We start from the raw sequence: 22,997 nt of genomic DNA on the forward strand, positions 1-22,997 counted from the left end.
TGCAGAGGTGCCCTGGAAAGTTGGCACATACCCAGAGAGGGTATTGTTTTATGTGTGAATACAACCCCTAAATAAACGCTGCAGCATATTCTCGGGGGCTAAATATAGCTTGGTGAGTGTGATGGGTAGGTGAGGAGCCATTTGGAGGGGGTCAGTGCCCAGGAGAGAGACATGCCTCTTCCCAAGTCCCCTCTGGAGCTGGGGGAACCAGCCTTATGTGCAGGTGGCCCAGGCCTGGGTCTCACACGAAGGGGCACCATGCTTTACAATTTGTGGAGGGCAGAGGCTGGGACTGGGGGTTGTGCAGGGAGCCAGCTGAACTGGGTTTGCTACCAAGCCTCAGTTTCTTCATCTGGAAAATGGGGATAGTAGTACTACCCCATGGATTGCTTGAGGAATAATCATGACAGTGCAGACTTAGTTTTTGACACCCAGTAGCTAGTATTGAATGCAGGACAGTGTGATGAAGAGCAGAGTTCAAATTCTGCCTGGGTTCAAATCCTGGCTCGGCCACTTATTGCTGTGTGACCTTAGGCAAGTGACCCTCCCTCTCTGGGTCTCAGTTGCTTCCTCTGTAAAATGGAGACACAGAACCTCCAAGGGTGAGTGTTAAATAAGCAAATACATGGAGAAATATCTGGCCTGTTGCTATTCATGATCAGAAATCACAGATCTGGGTTTGAATCCCGCTTCCTCTGCTCACCAGCTGCGTGACCTGGGGCAAGTCAGTTGACATCTCTGAGCTTCTGCTTCCTCAGCTGTAAATCGGGAATAATGATGACTCCTCCTGTGCCCTTTGCACAGTGCCTGGCACAGAGCAGACTCTGAGGATGTTTGGCTAAGTCTGAAGGTGCAGAAATGGTATTATCACTCCATTTTCCAGGTGGGGAAACTGAGGCCCAGAGAAGAAAAGCCTCCTTGGCAGACAGGATGGCCTCCTGAGCCTTGTCCCCTTCTACTTCTTCTCCCAGAACCACCGATCCCTTGTCCTTGCTGTCCCAGTTTCCCCAACTGGGAAGTGGGTTTGGAGGACACCCCTCACCTGCTGCTCCTCTCCGCAGGACGTGAAGTACCTGGCCATAAGCGGCTTTCTCTTCCTGCGATTCTTCGCACCTGCCATCCTCACCCCGAAGCTGTTTGACCTCCGGGACCAGCACGCGGATCCCCAGACCAGCCGCTCACTGCTGCTGCTTGCCAAGGTGCAGGCAGTGGAGGGCTCCACCCCCTCCCAGATCCTGGGTGTTCTTAGCCAGGGAGGAGCGTGGGAGGACCAAACTGGGAGGCCAGACCCATGGAAGACCCAAGTGAGACCCAGAGACATCTGTTTGACGTGGCACCTTCAGCTTTTTAAAAATTAATTAGGCTGTGCCAAGTCTTAGTTGTGCCATGTGGGATCTTTAGTTGCAGCATGCAAACTCTTAGTTGTGGCATGTGGGATCTAGTTCCCCGATCAGGGATTGAACCTGGGGCCCCCCACACTGGAAGCATGGAGTCTTAGCCACTGGATCATGACGGGGAAGTCCCAGCTTTTCATCCTGAGTGTGAAGGCTTTCTTTTTGCTCTCAATTCCCTCTTTGGAATGAAACCCCTCCCCTTCTGGGGGAAGGTGGGAAGCAGGCTAGCAGTCATTTACACTCTAGTATGAATCAGACCATCATTCACAGAGGGGCCACATTTGGAGGTTCTGATGGGCTCAGGTATGTATGATGAGATCAAGCAGTCCTGAATGAGGTTATCTGGGTTCTAGATGGGGGATAGAATAAAAGCACTGGGGATACACATCTGTGCACAGAGAGGAACAGATGTCTTTTCAGGCAGGTGCTTCTATCACTTTCTCCTTTTGTTGAGCACTGAGTTGGCAGCCAGGACTCTGGGGCTCCTCTCTGGGTCCACAGAGGCCCTTCCCCGCTGCAGTGACCTTGGCCCTGGCAGCACCCCCTGCTTCTTTGCTCCAGGCTGTGCAGAGCATCGGAAATCTAGGCCAGCAGCTGGGCCAGGGCAAGGAGCTATGGATGGCCCCCCTACACCCCTTCCTGCTGCAGAGTATTTCCAGGGTGAGAGACTTCCTGGACCAGCTGGTGGACGTGGATGGGAAGGCGGGTGAGTTCCCATGGCCTTGCCACAGCCAACTTGTCACTTTACGGGACCCTCAGGACCTACCCGTCTGCCACCCCTCCACAACCCCAGCACTCACTGAGACTGTGCACCTGTGGGTCAGCTAGTCAGTCAGCGAACCCTTCCTGGCATATGGCCCAGGGATGAACAGATACAGGCCCTCCAGACTGTTTCAGCCCCTGTGGAGATGTGAGAGGGGATCATGGCATGGTACTCACTCCACTGGCAGAAATCTATTAAGTGCCTGCTAAAAATGTTCTAGACACCATTCTAGGGTCTGGGGACACAGCAGTGGATGAGACAGAAGTTCCTGCTCATGTGGAAGTTTTATTCTGGTGGAGACAACCGGCAGTAAACAAGATGAGTTAGCAAATCATGTGGTGTGTTAGGGAGAGATAAGTGCTAAGGAATAAAAATAAAGGAGGGAAGGGAATATTGGGCTGGGGGTGGCAGATCAGCCTTTTAGAGAGGGTGGCCAGGAATGGCCTCCCCAGGGTGATATTAGAGCAAAGACCTGAATGAGGACAGAGAGCAAGCAGTGAGGATCCTGGGAAAGTGTTTCGGGATGGGGACAGGATGTGCAAAGGCCCTGGGGTGGACAGTGCGGCGGTGGGGGGGGGGCAGTGAAGAAGAATGAACGAGAGGGAGTGGAGGAGCGGTGAGGGGGCAGGTCATGTGGGGTTGCTGGAAGCATTTTGGCTCTTACCTGGAGTGAAGTGGAACCACAGGGTAGTTTTATTTTGTTAATATTTAAGTATTTATTTATTTGGCTGCGTCAGGTCTTAGTTGTGATACGAGGGCTTCTCTCTAGTTGTGGCATGTGGGCTCAGTAATTGTGGCCTGCGGGCTTAGTTACTCCGCGGCATGCGGAATCTTCGTTCCCCGACCAGGAATCCAGGTTGTGTTCCCTGCATTGGCAGGTGGCTTCTTAACCACTGGACCCCCAGGGAACTCCCCATGGGATGGTTTTAAGCAGAGGAGTTAGGGACGAGTCTATATCATAATGTGGGGCCAGGTCATGAGATACTTGGGTCTGAATCACCTAGGAGCACCCTGTGGGAATGTGGGGGCCTGGTTGTGACCTGGTGGGGTCCCTGTATGCCGGGGGTGGGAGGGCCTGTGTCTGGACTCCCTAAGGGTAGCTAGATCCAGGGCCCTTACTCCCTGGACTGACTCCTGCTGGTGCCTGTACACCCCTCAAGTTGGAAGGGGATCACCAAGGCCAACTTTGGGGCTCCCACTCCCTGCCACCCCCATTCCCTACCCCAGCCCTCAGTAATACCATTCCCTATGGAGAAAGTACAGTCCATCTTACTCATCCTCCCGCCTCTCGGGGAGCCGAGAATCCCGCTCCTCCAGGAGACCCTCGGAAGGTGGAAGGGTTCTAAATCCCCCCTCTCCACTTTCCAGAGGCTGGGGGCCCAGCCAGGGCCCTGGTCCCGCCTTCAGTGACCGTCCGAGAAGGCTACCTGCTCAAGCGCAAGGAGGAGCCCGCCGGCCTGGCCACACGCTTTGCCTTCAAGAAGCGCTACTTCCGGCTCAGCGGGGAGATGCTCTCCTACTCCAAGAGTCCCGAGTGGCAGGTGGGGCTCCAGCCCGCGGTGGGGGGACTTCCACAGTGGCCTCCCTCACAGAGCTGCCTCTTTGTACCCAGGGGGATACGGAGGCCCAGGAGGGGACAAAGACTTGCCCAAGGTCCCAAGGCAGCTTAGCAAACTCAAATTCTAAGGCCAGGCTCTGCTTACACCTGTGGGTCCAGGTGGGCACAGAACAGGGACAGGCAAACACCTACAGGCACCATCAGACAGTCTTCAGCATGTGCATCTGTGGTGGCTGGGACGTACCCGCCCAGATGTGGACACTCCCAGGGCAGGGACGATGCTTAGCCCTCCTCAGCTGTTTCCAGGCAGGTCTCTGCCCTCATACCATGCATGCTAAGTCGCTTTGGTCGTGTCCGACTCTTGTGTTAGCCTATAGACGGCAGCCCGCCAGGCTCTTCTGTCCATGGGATGCTCCAGGCAAGAATACTGGAGTGGGTTGCCGTGCCCTCCTCTAGGGGATCTTCTTGACCCAGGGATCAAATCTGAGTCTCTCTTGTTTCCTGCATTGGCAAGCAGGTTCTTTACTACTAACCCCACCTGGGAAGCCCAAAGGGGATGCTGTGGCTGCATGGGCTGGGAATTGAACCTGGGCCTCCCGCGTGGCAGGCAAGAATTCTACCATTGAACTACCCATGCACCTACGTACCATAGAGGCTCATAGAAAATTGGATCTCTCATCCAGAGGTATATGCACTCATGTCCAGGCATTCATTCACCCATCCATTCACCCATCAAGCACTTATCGAGTACCTACTGTGTACCATGCAGTGTTCTAGTGCTGGAGATAATGCAATAAATAAAACACAAACTCCCTGCTCTCATGGGGCTGCCATTCAAGTCTAGCTCAAACTGAGACACCCACGGGGATCTACCCATTTCTGTGTCTGCACACCCGCAAATCATAAAAGCTACCACTGGAGATGGTGCCTACACTTATTCTTTCTACTTTATCAGCAGAGTGTAGATTCTAGAGTTCAACTCCCTGGGCTCCATTTCTGGCTCCACCAGCTGAGTGGCCTCTGAAGGGTCCTTTATTCTCTTATGCCTCAGTTTTCTCATCTGTAAATTGGGAGAAATGATAGACCCAGCCTCAGAAATCTGTTGTCATGATAAAATAAGTTGGTAAACGTAGAGCGCTTAGAACCACATCCCAAGTGCAGTAGCAGGGGTTGCCATGGTGATGGTGGTGATGATGGAAACTGATGCCCAGAGAAGTTATCACTGAGAATGATGGGCCAAGACTGCGGGACTCACAGGGCCGCCAAGTGGACACACACATAGGACAGATGCACAAAGCTGACTGTCCCCATGCCGGAACACACCGCCGGAGGCACACACCCACAGGAAAGCTGTCCCCGAGCCCGGTCTCCCTGGCCCCTGTCCCTAGCCCGCCCTGCAGCGACAGTCCTCTCTCCCAGATGCGCGCCTCCATCCCCGTGTCGCACATCCGAGCCGTGGAGCGCGTGGACGAGGGCGCCTTCCAGCTGCCGCACGTGATGCAGGTGGTGACGCAGGACGGCGCAGGGGCGCTGCACACCACCTACCTCCAGTGCAAGGTGAGGCGCCGCCAGGATTGGGGAGGAGAAGAGGGCGCCTTTGGGCTCCCAACCCATCTCTGACTGCTCCTCCATCTCCCCGCAGAATGTGAACGAGCTCAACCAATGGGTGTCGGCCCTGCGCAAGGCCAGCGCCCCCAACCCGGACAAGCTGGCTTCCTGCCACCCCGGTGCCTTCCGCAGTGGGCACTGGACCTGTTGTCTCCAGGCCAAGCGCTCAGGTGAGGAGGCAGGGCGGACTCAGGCTCCGCCCTCCACACCTGTCAATCACAGGGTGTCCCACCTCCGCCTGGGCTGGCCCTGCAGCCTTGAGCAAGTTACTTAACCTCTCTCTGCCTTAGTCTCCTCAAGTGTAAAATGGGCCTGATGATAATGCCCACCTTGTAGGGTTGCTGTGAGGATTAAATAAGTTGATATATGCAAAGCAATTAGAACACTGCCTGGCACACAGATACTTTTTTTCAAGTGCCTACCAAATGCCAGGCTTGTTCTCAGGAAAATAAATGAATAACCAGACAATTGTAATACAGTGTTACAAGTGCCAAGATGAGGCTTTTGAGATGCCAGTGAACCCCTCTGGCCCAGCCCCAGGGTAGGACAGCAAGAAGGGCTTCCTGGAGGAGGTGCGGCTCAAGTATGACCTGTGAGAAGAGTAAGAGTTAAGTAGTGAAGTTGGAGAAAGGGACGAGGAAGAGTGTTTCAGGCAGAGCAAAGACAGGCTGAAGGATCGAGAAAGGTCTGTGTGGCTGAGCCTAGAGTGTGGGAGGGGCATGGAGAGAAGCAAGGCTATTGCTCTGTTGGGTGAAGGCAGAGGCAGTGTGGCTGGAAGGAAGCAGTAGGTTTGAAGAGTGGTTTTAGAAGTCTAAGGGGCAGGGCTTGGCCATGGAGGCTTCTGGAAGGGGAATGCAAAGTTACAGATGATGTCGCTGTGTCGCCCCAGCTTCTGGCTGCAGCCGCACGCATTCGGCCGTCACCCTGGGGGACTGGAGTGACCCACTGGATCCTGATGCTGAGACCCAGATGGTGTATCGGCAGCTGCTTCTGGGGCGGGACCGGCTCAGGTGGGTCCCATCTCGCAACCCACGTCACTGTGTCCTCTCCATGATCACCGGTTCATTCTTCCCATGTGCCTCTGATGAGCTTCTGGGTGGGGCCAGGCTCTAGGGGAGGACTGTTTTCGTCCTCAGGTGGGCTCTAATACAGAACTAGATCTTGGGACCTTTTTTCTTTTTTTCCACTTTGGCCATGCCACATGGCCTTAGTTCCCCGACCAGGGATTGAACCCTTGCCCCCAACATTGGAAGCTCAGAGTCTTAACCACTGGGCTGCCAGGGAAGTTCCATGGATCTTGAGATCCTTTCATAACCAGGACTCCTGAGACACAGGCATCAAGTGTGGATGTGTGTCCCCAGCCCCTCTTGGCTGACCTCAGGATCACTGTAACTCAGCGGTGGAGATTTGTTCCAGCTTACAGTGTGAGTGCTAAAGCTGGCCTGCCTGGTTTCAAGTTCTGGACTGGCTGTGTGACCTTGGGCGAGTTGCTTACCTTCTCTGTACCTCAGTTTTCTCAGTCTGGAAAATTAGGGTACCAACAGTCCTTACCTCATGGGGTTGTCCTGAGGACCGAATGAGCTTATACAGGTAAAGCACTTTGTAAGTGCCTGGACACATAGTTAGCTTTCTATATAATAAAAACATAAAATATAATACCCTTTCTAATAATAAAGGGTAACAATTATTATGCTGTGCAACCTTAGGCAAGTTACATCTCTCTGTCTCAGCAATCATCTGTGTCATGGAGCCACAAGTATCCACCTGTGTTTTGTGCTAATTAAACGAATTTATACATGGAACAGGCTTGGAATAGCATCAGACACTCTATGTTTGCTGTGATGATGATGGCGATGATGATGGTTTAGTGGGAGCCTGTAATGTCTCCTTCAACCAGCAGAATCTCTGGGTTCGAGAGCAGGACTGGGACTCAGGGACCAGCCTGGTTTTCTCCCTCTTAACTTTCAGGATGAAATTCCTGGAGGATTCCAACATGCATACAACTCTGGAGGCAGACCCAGAGCAGGGCTCCAGGGCCATGGAAGGTAAGGGGATAAGGAAATCCCTTTTCTTTCTCTTCTTTGATACCTCCCACAACTTGCCAAGGACCTCCGACCCCAGTCTCCGTGCCCCCTTCCCCCCACCCCCACCCCACTCTCCAGTTTGCAATCCACCAGCAGGTTGGGGAGCTGCACGTGCGGCTCTGGCACATCTTAGGATTCTCGGGGCCCTAGGCACATCCGGAGCCTGAGGCAGCCACTGGATCTGAACTAGAGCAGCCTGCCATGGCCTGGCTGAAACCCTATGGCCTCTTCTCTCTCCCAGGGGCCTGTACTGATGCCCTGGCTCGGCAGAGGGAGGCAGCTGCCCGCCTGCTGGAGGTGCTCGCAGACCTGGACCAAGCCCATGAGGAATTCCAGCAGCAGGAGCAGGGGAAAGTGGTTTGGGGCCCCCTGAGGCCCTGAGGGGATGCCAGAATCAGCCTGGAAGGAGGAGGAAGGAGCCAGTGGGCCCTTCTCAGCATCCCCTGGCCCAGGAATCTCCTCGTGGCTGTCCTGTACCTCACTGATGCTGTGGCTTGCAGGTTCCTAGAGATATCCTAGTCCCATGTGTCCTAAGCCCAGAACCCAGGCATGGAACTCTTTTGGCTGGGAACCAGCCTTGCACTGAATGAATCTCACCCTCTGGGTTGAGGCAGACTGGAGTGGATGGAATAAGGACTCTGACTGACTTGGCTCAGCTTGAGGTCTCTGCTTCACTGGACTGGCCTCTACCCACACTGACAGGGGCAGCCTGGCCCTGAGCTGCTAGATACAGCTGTACCCGAATCCCTGATGCCCATGTGGCCTTGTTGCCCCAGATAGGCACTAAAATGGGCTCAACCCTTCCTATTTTCATGCCTACCAATCCCTGTAACCTCATCGATCCTCCTGAACCCTGTCCTTGGCCAAGAATCCTAACCACAAGCTTCTACAATCAGGAGCCCTCAGGAATAACTGAGGCCAAGAGCCCAGTATGCCTGACTCAGACCCTTGAAGCCTGAGAGACCTCAGGCCAGACTCTTTCCTTCTCTTTGAGCCTCAGTTTACCCTGGATAAAATGAGTGACTGAGTTGATATGTGTGATTTTCAAAATGGGTTCCATGGCGATAGTGTAGGAAACAGGGAGGGATTTCTCAGACTGTGGTCCACAGCCCATCCTCAGGGTATCTACTGGAAATGCAGCTTCCTGGATCAACTGAATCAGAATCTGAGGGAGCATGAGGGCAGGCATCGGGGTGTTCAGCATGTTCCACAGGTGATGTGGATTGCACGTGAGATTTGAGGATCACGGGGCTGGGCAATTTTATATTGAGGTGAGCTTTTGTTTGAGAATGAGTCACAGAAGGTAAAATGTTGGGGAACACCCAACTGGCAGGATTGGAAGGGTCTCCAAATATTCACTTCCTGTTTTGTGTAACTAGAGGGTAGGACAGAAACGTTAAGGACCAGGAAAGATGCGGTGCTATCCCAAAGGTGCCCAGCAGGGGTCGCCTGGAGCTGCAGCATCCACTACAGCCTCCCAGCCTCCTGGGATGTGAGAGGTTGATAGGAGACTTGCTGCAGATCCGGGACAGGTCCTTGTCTCTCCCTAGACAGAACCTGGTCCTCCTCCCCGAGGGCAGAGACCGGGGTTCTGAGGTTCCCGCAAGCCATTTCGGCGTCTCCCAGCTCCCCCATTGTTTCCTGGAGGCTCCCAGCCTGAGTTCCTCATTCCTAGTCATTGAACCCAGGAACTGCGTGCATTGCCTTGCACCTGTGCTGGAGAACAGAACTTCAACTTGTACCCTCTTGGGGACTAGGATTGGGAGGGTCTGCCTCCGCCACCATCACACCCCCAGCCCACCCCAGGACAAGAGAAGCGTGGGGACCCTCCATCTCCAGCTGCCCGAGCCTGACAGGGACAGTGGGCCTGGGTCACCATTTTGTTGCAAGCTCCCCCATGGGATGGACTGAAGTCCCCCAGAAACAGAGCCACCCACGCCCCTTCTTGACAGGAAAAGACCCAGTTGAGGAGGAGAAAGACCATTTATTTCTCCACCCACAGTGGGACTGGTAAGATTTTCAAAAGAGCAATCGCTGGCGTCCCTTTAAATCTTGGCTGACTTCCACCATGGCAGCCAATCAACAGAGGCGGAGCTGGTGAGTTGCCTGAGCAACAGGCCCCTGGTTGGCCGAGGCTATCAGCCACCCCACTGCCCACTCCCGAGGAAAGGGAAATGGACTCTTTGCTGTCTGGTCTGCTTTTTAAACCTGCTGGCCTAAGCCAGGCCTCTTTGTCTCGCTCCTGAAGCCAGAAGCTCCAGCCTTTGGATCTTGATGTTGGGAGTGATTTGGTGGAGAGAATGGGGTGGGGAGGAAAGGAAAACAGTGCCTTTATCAGGGACAGACATAGGCTTGGGGATGGGAGGGGAGGAGGTCAGGGTCCCAGAAGGATGAAGAGACATAAGCACAAAATAAGATTCTTCTAGTCTGTCTCCCTGGCCTGCCCTTTTGCAAAACTGCTGAATAATCTGGGGGCTTCCACCCCGTGGGCCATTAGTGGGTGGCAGAGATGGGGGGAGACTGAGCTTCCCAAATGGCCCCTTTTCTCCTGGAGCCCCATTGGGCCCCCAGGTGCTAGCCCTGAGCCCCTGCTTGCAGACAAGCCTATGCAGATGCGATAGAGACACAGATGGGAATCCACATGGGGTATCACAGGGGTCTTTCTGTCTCTTCCCCCCCAGTCTGGGGGTAAGTAGAGGCACGTGGGTGTGCGTGCATGTGTTCAACAGGACACGTGTGTTTGTGTGAGGGGGTGGGGCTCTGTCTTTTTAGTAGGGAGGTTGCTATGTTTTCCGGTAGACCCTTGCGACACTCTCAAAGAGCTAGGGTCGAAGCCGGCTGGCCTGCCATCCTCCCATCATCCCAACTGCTACCAGCCAAATCCCCGGAACGCTCCTGGCTCCTCCTGCAGGCTCCTCCCCAGCCCTGAACCTGGGCCGCCAGGACACACCCGGCGGGCGGAGGGAGGCATGTGCCGGACCAGGGGCAAAGCAGGAGGGAAGGTGGGTAGCCTCGGACCTCAGGCCTTGGCCACAGCCTCAGACACACCCTGGGCTGTGAGCTCCGCCAGCACGTTGTCTAGGTAGCTAGCGTCCGGGTAGCCATGGCCCGTCAGGTTGGATCCAAACTCGGTCTTGTGGTGGATCTCATTCCACACCACGGTGTCCGACTCGCCTGTGGTGTTGGACGTCCCTATGGTGAAGATGAGTCTCCGTTCCCAGGCGGTGATGAGCAACCTCAGCACCTGGAGGGCGTGGCAATGGGCGGGGCAAATGGGGGCGGAGCGAGCAAGGGTCACAGGCAGCCCGGCAGGCCCACGGCTTGAGTCCCTCGCCGTCCACCCTGAGGTTACCCTGCAAGATTCTCCGTGGCCACCCAGCGTGCTCACTTCCTTCCCTAGACTGACTCCCACTCTGAGCTCCCCCAGTAAAACCACTTTCCATGTTATCAGCCTATTTCTTTGGGGTGAAGAGTCTCAAACTGATGACCCTCAGCTGTGTTCGGTTTGAACCTCACGCTGTATTAAATAGCCGCTTCGTTCCTTCGTTGGCAGTATTCAATAACCTGAAAGTTTCACGTGAAAATCAGAATTTCTGACTTCTTTTGAAAAACAAAAAGTAAAAGCCGACACTCTTCTGGTGCGGCAGTGAAGAGTCTAGACTACTTGGGTCAAATCCAGGCTCCTGTGTGACCTCGCTGTGTGACCTCGGACAAATGACTTGCCCTCGCTGAGGCTTTGTTTGTCTCTAAAATGGTGTTAAGACCTTGACCTCAGCGGGCTGCTAAATGAAATGAGGTTTTGAGGCCACTGGCAGGGCTAGACACACGCACACTAGTTGGCTATGCCCAGTGCTGGGGCCCTGGCCTGCTCCCACACCCCCTTGCCCTCGCGGCACCCACCTTCCGGCCCTTCTCGTTGTTGGGCAGGTAGCAGTGGCGTGGGAAGCCTCTTGCAGTGAACTTCTTGCCTGGGTTGGGGTGCTCAGGGCCCTGTGGGGAGGGGCAGCAGGGGGCTTGAACCTCAGACGGCAGTGGGGAACCGCTGCCGAGTTCAAAGTCAGGGGCCTGAGGGCTCACCTGGATGCCGGTGGGGATGTCGTAGACGATGCGGATGGTCTGGGTGTCAGCGAAACCGGGCAGCGAGTGAGGGATGAGGTGAAACTCCATCTTCCCGGGAGGCTGAGTGCCCGTCTTCTCCCCGTAGATGGCCTTGCAGGTGGGGCACTGCAGGCTGCCATCCTGGGGCGGGGAGGGGGCGTGGCTGTGAGGTTCCCAGGCGTCCGGGCCCCTCCCCAGCCCTCCTGCCTGTTCCCCCCCCCCCCCCGCCAGCCCACCTTGTTGCCATTGGAGTACATGGCCACGAGGCACAGCAGGTGGTACATGTGGCCACAGCGGCCCAGGCGGCCCACGAGCTCAGGTCGCACACCCTTGTGCCGAAGCACGCCCTCGTAGCCAGAGGCCGTGACCAGCCGCTCCATGCAGATGGTGCAGTCCTGGGGTCAGGGGGAGCACAGAAGGGAGACTGAGGACTGGGGGGGGCAGGACACCCCCAGGTCAGCACTGCCCCTCAGCAGGGGCCAGACCCTCACCCCACCCCCAAGGGCAGCAGGCCGCCCCCTCTCTGGCCTCCATCTGTCCAAGGGAGGGGACACTCCCAGGTACTGAATTCAGGTGCATGGCAGAAGAAGAGATGGCTCCCTCACACCCCCTCCAGACAGATTCAAGACTTAACTGTTGAAAACAAAGCTTAAATACGTTTGTTGGAAAAATATGGGTAAAAATAAGATGCAAAAACTGTTATCAAAAGGTTGATAAATGTGAGTCTGTTAAATGTAGCATTGGTGTTTATCAAAAGATGCTGTAAAGACAGTGAGAAGGCAAACCCACAAACTGGAAGAAGAAGCTGTAACACATAGAACCTCACAAGGAGTGGGGTGCTGGGGTCTTCATCTCTGGAGGGGAGGCTGCCTGCCCTCCGCCCCCCTCCTTGCTCAGGGGCTCACCTCATCAGGTGGATTCTTCACCTTCTGCATGTACCTTCGAACCACATCTTCAGGGTTCTTACCTGCAAGGACAGAATTGAGCTGGGCTTGACTGTACCCCGAGTCTAGCCCTGAGGGCATGGCTCAGGACAGGGTCAGTCAGAGGGATAGGGTCAGAAGCTGTAAGAGCTGGTGGGAGTCACATGTCAGGGGTTGCTTGAGGTTTTATGTAATCGGAGTTGGTGGTGGATGGGGCCAGAAGAGCTCAGATGGGTTAGCAAGGTTAGTTCAGGGGTCAGGGTCTAGCTTAGGAGGCCTACTCTTCTTCAGGTGCTTCTTCTTGGTCTTGCGGCACACCCCGGGCACGCCAGGCACGGGCTTGACGTCGCTCTTGCTCACCGGCGGTGGGTGCAGGATGGGCTTGGGGGCCCGGGTCAGGCAGACGGGCAGCCCCGCGGCGCAGAGCAGGATCCCAGTCATCCCTGCGGGACGCCGGGCAGCGATAGTCAGGGGGCGGGGTGCTCATCCAGGCCCTGTCCACCCTGCTCTCCCATCGTCGAGAGGACCCTTAGGGTCTCTCCCCAGACTCCGCCAACCCGGTACACCCAGGAATCCTCGGATGGGTGGATGGGGTGTATCCCATGGACGGTGCCCACTCAGCCCCACCCAAAGTTGGAGCCAAGTTGAGAGCCTTCTGCGGGCCCCGCCCACCCCAGAGTTATAGCCCAATGGTAGGGGATGTGCTATCTGGGCCACGCCCACCAAGGGGCGGAGTCAGTGGGCAGACTGGTGGGGCTGCCACCTTGTGGGCCCCGCCCTTCTTTTCCATCCTCCACTGGACCTCACCTGCCAGGGCTGGGTGGACTGGCCCTGTACCATTCAAGTTCTTCACCGGGAGGGCGGGGACCCTGAGAGGAGAAGAGAAGAGACTGTAGCCTCCCCAGACCAGATCAGGGGACCCTTCTTTGCCTTCTGTCTCTGGCTCACGGGCATGCTCTGATTCCTTTCTGCCTGTCCCACTCATCTAGAATGACCACTAGAGAATTCCATTCCTACTCTGAAACCTTCTGTCAATATTATGGGGTAGGGTGTGGCCAGGACCTCTGCCCCCCGTGATAATGTAATGAACCCCTAGACTTCGTACTGACCCTCTCCCACTCCACAGCTGACCTCTTCCCAGGTGAGAGAAGTTGGCTCCCAACTGTTCCTTTTCATTGACTATTGTGTCTGAAACCCAACTATTCATGACTTAGCCAAACTTCTCTCAAAGTTTGCTGACGATACCCATAAAAGTTCTGGGAAAGAAGGATTTAGGGATCACCAAGGATCCACTTCACTGTCTCCCACTAGGACATTCACAACGTATGTGAACGTATTAAAGGCTCTGATAAGTCCTGCATAAGGAAACAGGTTAGCTGTGGCTAATCCAGGTTTTCCAGAGACATTGGATGATGAACGTTCTTCCCCCTCTGGAGTATTTACTGATGTCAGTTCTGGTGACTAACGCATTATCCCCTCTTCAAATGAAAAGGTCTCAGGAAAATGTAGCTTGCCTTCCATCTTTGCTCTTCCTTCTGAAGAGATCTAGCTTTTGGAATCATTCAGAGCTGCTTTCATATTTCAGCTCAACCATTAAGCAGCTGGATGGAGAAGGAAATGGCAACCCACTCCAGTACTCTTGCCTAGAAAATCCCATGGACAGAGAAGCCTGGTAGGCTACAATCCATGGGGTCACAAAGAGCTGGACACGACTGAGCGACTTCACTTCATCACATGGCACATCACCACATCTCTTATAAATGTGCTTCCTCATCAGTTAAATGGGCATAATATGGCACCTCCCTTTCAAAAAGATCCCTTGGAGAAAGGAATGGCTACCCACTCCAGTATTCTTGCCTTGGGAATTCCATGGGCAGAAGAGCCTGATGGGCTACAGTCTATGGGGTCACAAAGAGTCAGACGCAACTAAGCAACTAACACCTTCACTTTTTTTTTTAATGGCACTTCCCTTACATATGCTATGGAGAGTCAGTGAAATTCTACATGTAAAAGGCTGAGCACATTTCCTAGTACCTACTAGAGACTCATAGTTTCAACCATCATCACTACCATCATTGGGCTTCCCAGGTGGTGCTAGTGGTAAAGAACCGGCCTGCCAACACAGGAGACACAAGAGAAATGGGTTCAATCTCTGGGTTGGGAAGATCCCCTGCAGGGGGGCATGGCAACCCACTCGAGTATTCTTGCCTGAACTGCAAAGAGGTCAAACCAGTCAATCCTAAAGGAAATCAATCCTGAATATTCATTGGAAGTACTGATGCTGAAGCTCCAATACTTTGGCTACCTGATGTGAAGAGTTGACTCATTAGAAAAGACCTTGATGCTAGGAAAGATTGAAGGCAGGAGGATAAGGGGACAGCAGAGGACGAGATGGTTAGATGGCATCACCAACTCCATGGACGTGAGCTTGAGCAAGCTCTGGGAGATGGTGAAGGTCAGGGAAGCCTGGCATGCTGCAGTCCATGGGGTCACAAAGAGTCAGACATGACTGAGCCACTGAACATCAAGCACCATCATATCACCATCACTGTGTAATCCTGGTTAATTTCACCTCTCTTGCACCTCAGCCCACTAAGTCATGGTATAACTTCTCTCCATCTTGGAGAGGAAACCACAAAGGCATTGCAGGGATAAGCTTGGGAGAGTCACTTAACCCCTGTGCTCCTCAGTCTCCTTATCTGTAAAATGGGGATGATAATACCTGTCAGGAGGGTTAAAGGAGGAGGCCTGCTGTGATCTGTACAATGTGCCCACCTGGGTCCAGACTTCAGGGTTTAGCTTTGTGGGTGAACTGGTATCTTGCTGTGGATGGGCATGAAATCGGATGGGGAAGTTTTGATAAGGAGGAGTGTCATGAAAGCCAGGGACCAGGGACTTCCCTGGTGGTCCAGTGGTTAAGATTCCATACTCTCAATTCAGGAGTCCTGGGTTTGATCCCTGGTCAGGGAAGTAGAAGGAAGATTTCACATGTGGCAACAAAGATTCCCCATGTTGCAAGTAAGACCTGACACAGCCAAAAAAAAAAAAAAGCCAGGGGCAGTGTGAAGGCCTGGGGTTGCTGCAGGAGGAAGTGCAGAAAGGGGTGGGGGCAGGGACAGCTGGGGAAGGCGCTGCAGCAGCCCCCTTGGCAAGCCTGCTCAGGTCTGACCCGGTCAGTGCTGTTTGGACACCTGCCCCCCAGGCACAGTCGGCACCAGTGAGCTGGGGGGAAGGTGTCTTTAAGCCAATGGTACACTTGGCAGGTTTGCGTGCCGCTCCAGTGGGTCCAGAAACACACACACACACATACCCCCTCGGAACGTGGGCTATATATGCATGCACATGTATAGGGAACATGCCAAGTGCAATAGAACACAGATTTATGCACACATGGAAAACACTGCACAGACCGGCACACACCCCTGCAAACGTGCCCCTGGCTCCATGTACACACACACTCCAGGGATCACATGATAGTTACACGCACACACAAATGTGCCCACAACCCAGGAGGCCCCCTTCCTGTGTAGAGATACAGACACAGATACACGTATACTTGGGGAACGTGCCACACACTCTTGCACGCAAACACACAAACGCACACACACACCAGGGAATACACACCATGCACACATACACACAGACACACCTCAGGGAACACACTCCACGAACACACACAGGTCTGGACATAGACACACACTTCTACACAGAGAACACCACAGAAACATGGACACACACACTCCAGGGAACACAGAGCCCAGAGAGATACCCACGTGCAGACACCACAAAGACATTCATTTGGACAGGAGAAGCCGGGTGGGACAGACTGGTCCACACACTCTGACCTACACTCCCCCACACTGACATGCAGACACTTGGCTGGGAGGCTCCCACTTTACACACACAGTAACACACATATGCACGGCACACAGCCCTCATTTTGTGCCTGCCCAGCGTCACAGGCTTATACCCAGTCAGCCAGGATACCCCTCCCAGACCCCTCCCCTGAGGAAGGTGGCAGCATCTGGAGCAGACATCGGGGTCCCCAAACACTCTGGTGACCTGGAGTCACTGAACACAGCTCCTGAGGGAGGTGCAACAGAGGAGAGGTACCATGGAGCCCCCAGGCTTGGGTAGCTGAGGTGTGACAGGGGAAAGATGCTGTGCCTCAGTCTCCCCATGTGTAATGGGAATAGAGTCTTGCAAAGGTTCAATGGGATAAAACATGCAAAGCTCATAGTCTGTTGCAGGGGTGAGAGTGGGCATGTCTTGAGTTTCTCCTCCTTGCAGGCTTCCAGGACCCAAGGGATGGGGGATCCATCTCCCCCTTCCTGGCATCTGTCATAATCCTCCAGGACATTCCTGCAGGGAGACCATCACCCTAATCTCATCCCCCCTACATCCTCTTTTTTTGTTGTTCTTGGCCACACTGCACAGCATGTGGAATCTTAGTTCCTTGACCAGGGATTGAACCCACACCACCTGCACAGTGGGAGCAGAGTCTTATCCACTGGACCAACAGGGAAGTCCCCCAATCCTCTTATAAGATAGCATGGAGGCACCTCTGGCTTCTCCTCTTTCTGCTGTCCTTTGAAACATTTCCCTTGTATCATTGCTGTTAATATTATTGGCATGCAGATCTTAGTTCCCTGACCAGGGATTGAACCTATGTCCCTTGAAGTAGAAGTGTGGAGTCCTAAGCACTGGACAGCCAGGGAATTCCTTAAAACACTTCCAGTATAGACACACTGTTAAGGTCCTCTCTATATCCAGGGCTTCCCCATCCCCTTCTTCCTTCCTTCCTTCCTATCTCATGAGAAAACAATCCTTCCTTTTCTCCAGGGCTATCTGTAAAGTGGGTGGAAAGAAAAATATTTAGCATGAGGACCACCACTTCTTGTCTCCTACCTGTGGCAGACATCACTAATCCATCACAGCCCTCTCTCGAGCCAAGTAGAATCATCAGCACAGATTTCTAGGGAGCCTCTACCAACCAGCAAGGACAGTTGGCTGCCTCAGGTCTATATAAAGCACAAAGTCTGGTCTGGCTCATGACACTGGTCATGCTGAGCCTTTGGCCAGGGAGTTAGGGAAGGGGCTGAGGGGACCCCAGAAAGGGACTATTTTAGATCTTAGCAGTCCTACAATCTCTGGCACCCTTTAAAAGCCACAGAGCTCTGGGTTACAAAGATGTCTTGCTCCTGGGAGGAGGGTTGTGAGTAAGGTGTGATGGTGGGGCTGTTTTGTATTTACCCATCGGCAAGCTGGGGGACAGTCCCCAGGTGGCCCCCAGCCTCTCTCAATCTGCAGGCCCCCTGCGAGAACCCAGGGTAGCAAGGTTCCCACGATGCCGGAGCGTGGGAACCACCCAGGCCCCCTTTTGATGTGGGATGCACTGTTTCCTCCCAGTCAGTCAGTGAGAACATCCTCCTGCCCTGGACAGGAGACCGCTGCCCGCAGGCCTCCGGGAAGGAGGGGAGGGCTTTCGCCCTTGGCTCCGCCCTCCCCCCTCACCCACCTCAACGCCCCCACATGGCAAAGGGTCAGAGGAACCCTGCAGGCCTGAAAGCTGTTCTGACCAGAAGCTGTCCCAGGGCAGGGCTGGGTCCGATGCCTTGCCCATCTCTGTGCCAGATCCCGTTCCTCCTCTATCCTCAGTCCCTCCTGGCTCTTACCTTGCTAAGAGTAAATTCCAGCCTCTTTACTGCATGGGCTTTCCCGGTGGCGCTAGTGGTAAAGAACCCGTCTGCCAATGCAGGAGAAATAAGAGATGTATTTTTGATCCCTGGGTCAGGAAGATACCCTGGAGGAGGGCACGGCAACCCATTCCAGTATTCTTGCCTGGAGAATCCCCATGGACCGAGGAACCTGGCAGGCTATGATCCAAGGGTGGCATAGAGTGGGACATGACTGAGCAACTTAGCACGCACACATTACCGTATGCAACACAGCCAGTACCGATCCCTTGAACTCTACTTTTCCTGTGCTCCCCCCTCATCCACTCCACCCCAGCCTCCTGGTTTCCCTGGGACTCTGCAAACAGGCCAGGCACATCCTCACCCCAAGGCCTTTGCACTAGCTACTGCTCTTCCAGAATGCCCAGTTATCCTCATGTTCTAATCCCTCACTCAACATAGGTTTCTGCTCAAATGTCATCCTACTGGAGACCTTCCTTGCCACTTTAGAGAGGCCTCTGCCTTTGCTCTTACCTTACTTAATTTTATAATATGATATATAACTGATATAATATTAATATTATATTATACATAATTAATATTATATATATATATATAATACCACAGTCTGATATAAAAGTCTATAAAAGACTTTATAAAAGTCTCCCATATAACCAGACCTTCCCTGGCACTGTAACCTCATCTCTTACTCTCTCCATCTCTGTACTCTACATGCTTCTGCTGCTGCTCTAAAATGCTGAGCCCTGCGACTTCCCCGGAGGTCCAGTGGTTAGGACTTTGCACTTTCACTGCAGAGGGCATGGGTTTGATCCCTGGTTGAGGAACTAAGGTCCTGAATGATGCACAGAGAAGCATACACACACACACACACACACACACACACACAATAGATGAGACATTGTTATATATATATAATAGATGAGATGTTATTCTCTCTATGTATAAAATAACAGTGTCTCATTGATTAAAATAATAATAACAAATGAACTGCTGATCCCTTCTGAGGCGTGCGCACTTGCTGCGCCCTCCGCCTGAAGGCTTTTCTCACAGAGGCTGCTGTGATGCTGCCTCAGCAGGAAGACTTTGCTCACCACCCACTGTCTCCGCTAGAACATGGCATGCAGTAGATGTTCAAGAAAGACTTGTTGCATGAAAGAAGGAAGGAAGACTGGATTTTTCGGGGATGTTCCGAGGCGATGCTCGGGCATAATCTCCCAGTGAATTTTTTTTTTTTTTTTTTTTTTGCACACATTGGAAGTGAGCCTTGAAGCAGATGCCCAGAGAAGCCTCTCTGTAGCCTCTGGTCCCCTCGGAGACTCTCTGCCAATGTCCATTCGAAAACGAGCACACTGGAATTCCCTGGTGGTCCAGTGGTTAAGACTCTGCCTTTCCAAGGCGGGGAGTGTGGATTTGACCCCTGGTCAGGGAACTAAGACCCCACAAGCTGTGCAGTGTGGCCAAACAATTTTTTAAAAAAATGCTGTGAAGTGAGCACGCTTTGTGGGCATCCGTGGGAACAGCCCGAGTAAGCTTTCTCTAAGAAATTTCCAGAAATGCTTCGCATCCTTCTCAAGGCAGAGATTCCATGGCCAGGCTTTGAGGAACCCTGACCTTTCCTGGAAACTCTCTCAGGGAACACGACTCACAGAGATGGCCTGGGGAGGGGGCCAATAATTTCAAGAGCTCGCTATGTCCCAGACTTGGCTATATATCCTCCCTCCGTCACCTGATCGTCCCATTCTATAGAGGGGGAAACTGAGGCACAGAGAGGTGAGGTCACTGGCCAGTAAGTGGTAGAGCTCAAATGTGAGCCCAGAATGTCAGATTCTAGTCTGTGCTCTTCTCCACACACACAAAACCAAGTTCTCTTACCCTGGTTCAGAGACTAAGACAGGAGGCTGTATTTGAGAAAAAAAATCTCCCCAGAATGAGTCTGGAAAAGGGCATTTGGCTCCTCTCTCCTTCTTTTGTCAAAAGACAAGCAAAGAGAGATGCCTTCTACCTGCTCTGGCTGGGAGGGCAGTGTTCAAAGGCAGGATGAGATACCATGGGGAGGGTTTCCTAGATGCTGTTCCTCACACTGTTCCCTGCCTGTTCCTATTTGGCTATCTTTGCCACACTGTACCCACTGACTGTCCATATTGTCTATTCTCAATTCACCTTTTCTCTTTGAAGACAAGGTCACCAGCTTCAGGAGGCTTTTCTGATTTACCCCCAGTGAATACATAACCACTCTTTTTTTTTTTTTTGCCACACCATGTTGCATGATGGATCTTATTTTCCCAACCAGAGATTGAACCTTGTGCCCCCTGCTTTGGAAGCCCAGAGTCTTAACCACTGGACCACCAGGGAAGGGAATGGTTAGGGAAGCCCTAACCATTTTTAATTCCCAGGGGAATGCGTTTGTCTTTTCTTTGAGGACACAGACGTATCCTGTCTTCCTTTCTAGCTGTGGAATTCCACCCCATCTCTTCTACCAGACTACAAGCTTCTGGAAACTTGTCTAACCTGGCTCTGTGACCCCGGGATTGAGGATGAAACTGGGCATAAATGGGTTCTCAGTAAGTATTGAATACAGGAGTTGAGCCAACTACGGAATAGATCTATTTCTTCTGAGGTATCTTCAGAGGGAGGCCTGGTGTCCTTAGAAACAGTAGCTCTCATACCAAATGTGCTCCCAGAGACAAGGTTGGAGCAGGGATGGCAAACACATGACACGTGTATTAATGCTAGTACTGCACCCATGGCAGACATCACCAATCCATCCCAGCACTCCTTTCCGCTAAGCTAAAGGACTCCAGAAAGTCATTCCCATTCAAGCAGAGACGGCACATGAACTGAAATCTGTTTGTCATTTATCCTGCAGATGATGGAACTGAGGCACAGAGAGGGGAAGTGACTTCACGAAGGTCACCCAGCTGGTTAGCAGTCCTGGAGTTTCTGAGTCAGAGGCCAGGGCTGAGCCCACCAGGCTGATATGTGGGGCCATCTGGAGGTGGGCCAGCCTTCTGAGTCCTCTGTGCCTAGAGGTGGGGCAAAGCCTTTGACCTGGACCCTGGAGCTGGCTCAGGCCTAGGAGGGCGCATCGGGGGCTGCACGAGTGGGTATATTTGCCTGCTCTGGTTGCTCCTTTCCGTCCCAGGCAACAAGGGGGTTCAAGACCCCAGGGACGCAGGAAACCACGCTGACACTCCCTATAGTTTCCATCCACCTACCTAGGCTGGCCTTCCTGCCCTCTCCCTCCCCTCCATGTCTCCGGCAGGCTCCAGACACGTCACAGTCTCTGATGGTGGTTTCAGGTCCCCCGATGGGCCTCAGGCCCTCCCTGGACACCTGGTGCTTACGCCATGACCCCTTGGGGAGCCCCTGGAGGTTCAGGCCTCAGCTATTTGGGTCCAGGTGGGTGAGGACAGGGCAGGAGTGGGAACGCCACATCGTGGGGAGAAGGGAGTTAAATAACACTTGGCACCTACCTCCCTGGACCTGCTCCTGTGACCTGCCTCCCCATTGAGTGCCCACTCCTTATGTACCTGAACTCTTGTCCCCCACAGTCCGGGGTCAACCAAGTCCCCACCCCCACCCCCCACAGAGCCAGAGGGCTGAGAACATCACAGCAAGCTCCAGGGAGGTGCCCCATGGGGCCAGCCAAAGCCACAGACCATCAACGGCTGCCCTGGCCTGGCTCGCTTCCCCTTTGCTCGCTCGAGCACCCCTCGGGCTGCCTGAACAAGCCGCTGACCTTCTACGGGCCTCAGTTTCCCCCTCTGTCAAATGGGTCCCCTCGTCCCTGACCCTGTCCACTCCTAAGGATTTCAACAGTACCAAAATCCCCTGGAGCGATATTTTGAGGGGTGGTAGTCAGTTAGGGCCCAGGTTTATCTAGAGGCCTGGGGCTCTAGGTCACCTCCCCCACCCTCCTGGTCTCTAGCCCGCTTTGCTTGCTTGCTCTGGTGGTTGGGGGGTGGTGCGGGGAGCCCAGGCAGGGGAAGGGAGGGGAGGGGAGGGCTGGCGGTTCCCACGGCCTGGGGCAGCCACTGGGGCAGCCGTGTGCTGACAGGAGTGTGTGGTTTGGCCTCCCAGGGAGCAGGGCAGGAAGTGCTTCAGGTCTGGGGGGGCAGGGTGGGAGGGTGGGGGGGATGGGGGTGTTTGGTTTGACCTTGGGCGAGGTGCAGGAGGAGCCCAGCAGCCTCGAGGGAAAAAGCAAGGTTACAGCCACTGCCCTCCAGCAAGGCCAGGAAGAGGGGGAGAGTGGGCAGCCCAGAGACCCCACGGGGGGACACGGTGTGGGAGAGACTTTTCACATGGTGCCTTTGGGACTGCTGTTTTCTGAAGCATTAAAATGTAATATCTAGTAAAGAACCGGAGAAACAAAATGTGAATGCTTTCAAACGTAAAGGTAAAATCACTGCAGGAAATGAAAAGAAGAAGGAAAACACCCAAACACACCAGCCACATCAAAGCCCACCCCCCACCCCCCCCCACCTATCCTCCATGTCCAGAGTGAACCTGCGACAGCAAAGTCATCCCGGCCTGTCTCCAGCTCACAACACCAGCTGGCTCCCATTTCCCACAGAGGAAAAGCCAAAGTCCTCGACACAGCCTTCAGGGCCCTACAGGACTGGCCCCATTTCATCTCTGACCTCCTCCCCCACCGCACACCCCCGGTTGCCTCTGGAGCCACACTGGACTTCTCACACAAACCACGCCTGCTCCTGCCTCAGGGCCTTTGCACAAGCTGTTCCCCCTGTCTACAGTGCTCTCCCCACCCCCACACCCCAATGCAGTTCTCTGCATAGCTTGCTTCTTAACCTCCTTCAATCCTTGCTCAAACATTATATTCTCAGTGAGGCCTTTTCTGACCTCTTCATTTCCA

The 22,997-nt window shown here is 53.8% G+C and overlaps 2 protein-coding genes and 1 non-coding gene across 9 annotated transcripts in view; 1 reads left to right on the forward strand and 2 right to left on the reverse strand.

Annotated features, from left to right (window-relative positions):
* Window positions 1-8,436, forward strand: part of RASAL1 (RAS protein activator like 1) — a 32,062-nt gene extending 23,626 nt beyond the window's left edge. For all 7 annotated transcript variants that reach the window (XM_043901706.1, XM_043901711.1, XM_043901708.1 and 4 more), the window contains 8 exons: window positions 1,062-1,199; window positions 1,956-2,100; window positions 3,526-3,698; window positions 5,135-5,272; window positions 5,358-5,493; window positions 6,213-6,333; window positions 7,292-7,368; window positions 7,649-8,436. In XM_043901706.1, coding sequence (XP_043757641.1) covers window positions 1,062-1,199; window positions 1,956-2,100; window positions 3,526-3,698; window positions 5,135-5,272; window positions 5,358-5,493; window positions 6,213-6,333; window positions 7,292-7,368; window positions 7,649-7,788 — 1,068 coding nt within the window. In that variant the 3' untranslated portion in view covers window positions 7,789-8,436. The remainder of the gene's footprint in view (window positions 1-1,061; window positions 1,200-1,955; window positions 2,101-3,525; window positions 3,699-5,134; window positions 5,273-5,357; window positions 5,494-6,212; window positions 6,334-7,291; window positions 7,369-7,648) is intronic.
* On the reverse strand, window positions 4,282-4,352 carry TRNAG-GCC. The gene has a single exon. It is a non-coding gene; the product is annotated as a tRNA-Gly (tRNA).
* Window positions 8,437-9,371: 935 nt separating the features above from the next.
* Window positions 9,372-22,997, reverse strand: part of DTX1 (deltex E3 ubiquitin ligase 1) — a 38,953-nt gene continuing 25,327 nt past the window's right edge. Inside the window, exons 4-10 of the mRNA XM_043901713.1 lie at window positions 13,236-13,297; window positions 12,710-12,871; window positions 12,411-12,472; window positions 11,742-11,900; window positions 11,485-11,646; window positions 11,308-11,397; window positions 9,372-10,651 (exon numbers count right to left, since the gene is read on the reverse strand). Of these exons, the coding sequence (XP_043757648.1) occupies window positions 10,427-10,651; window positions 11,308-11,397; window positions 11,485-11,646; window positions 11,742-11,900; window positions 12,411-12,472; window positions 12,710-12,871; window positions 13,236-13,297 (922 nt within the window). The 3' untranslated portion in view covers window positions 9,372-10,426. The remainder of the gene's footprint in view (window positions 10,652-11,307; window positions 11,398-11,484; window positions 11,647-11,741; window positions 11,901-12,410; window positions 12,473-12,709; window positions 12,872-13,235; window positions 13,298-22,997) is intronic.

This window comes from Cervus elaphus, chromosome 5 (genome assembly GCF_910594005.1).
Source record: "Cervus elaphus chromosome 5, mCerEla1.1, whole genome shotgun sequence".
Classification (NCBI taxonomy): domain Eukaryota; kingdom Metazoa; phylum Chordata; class Mammalia; order Artiodactyla; family Cervidae; genus Cervus; species Cervus elaphus.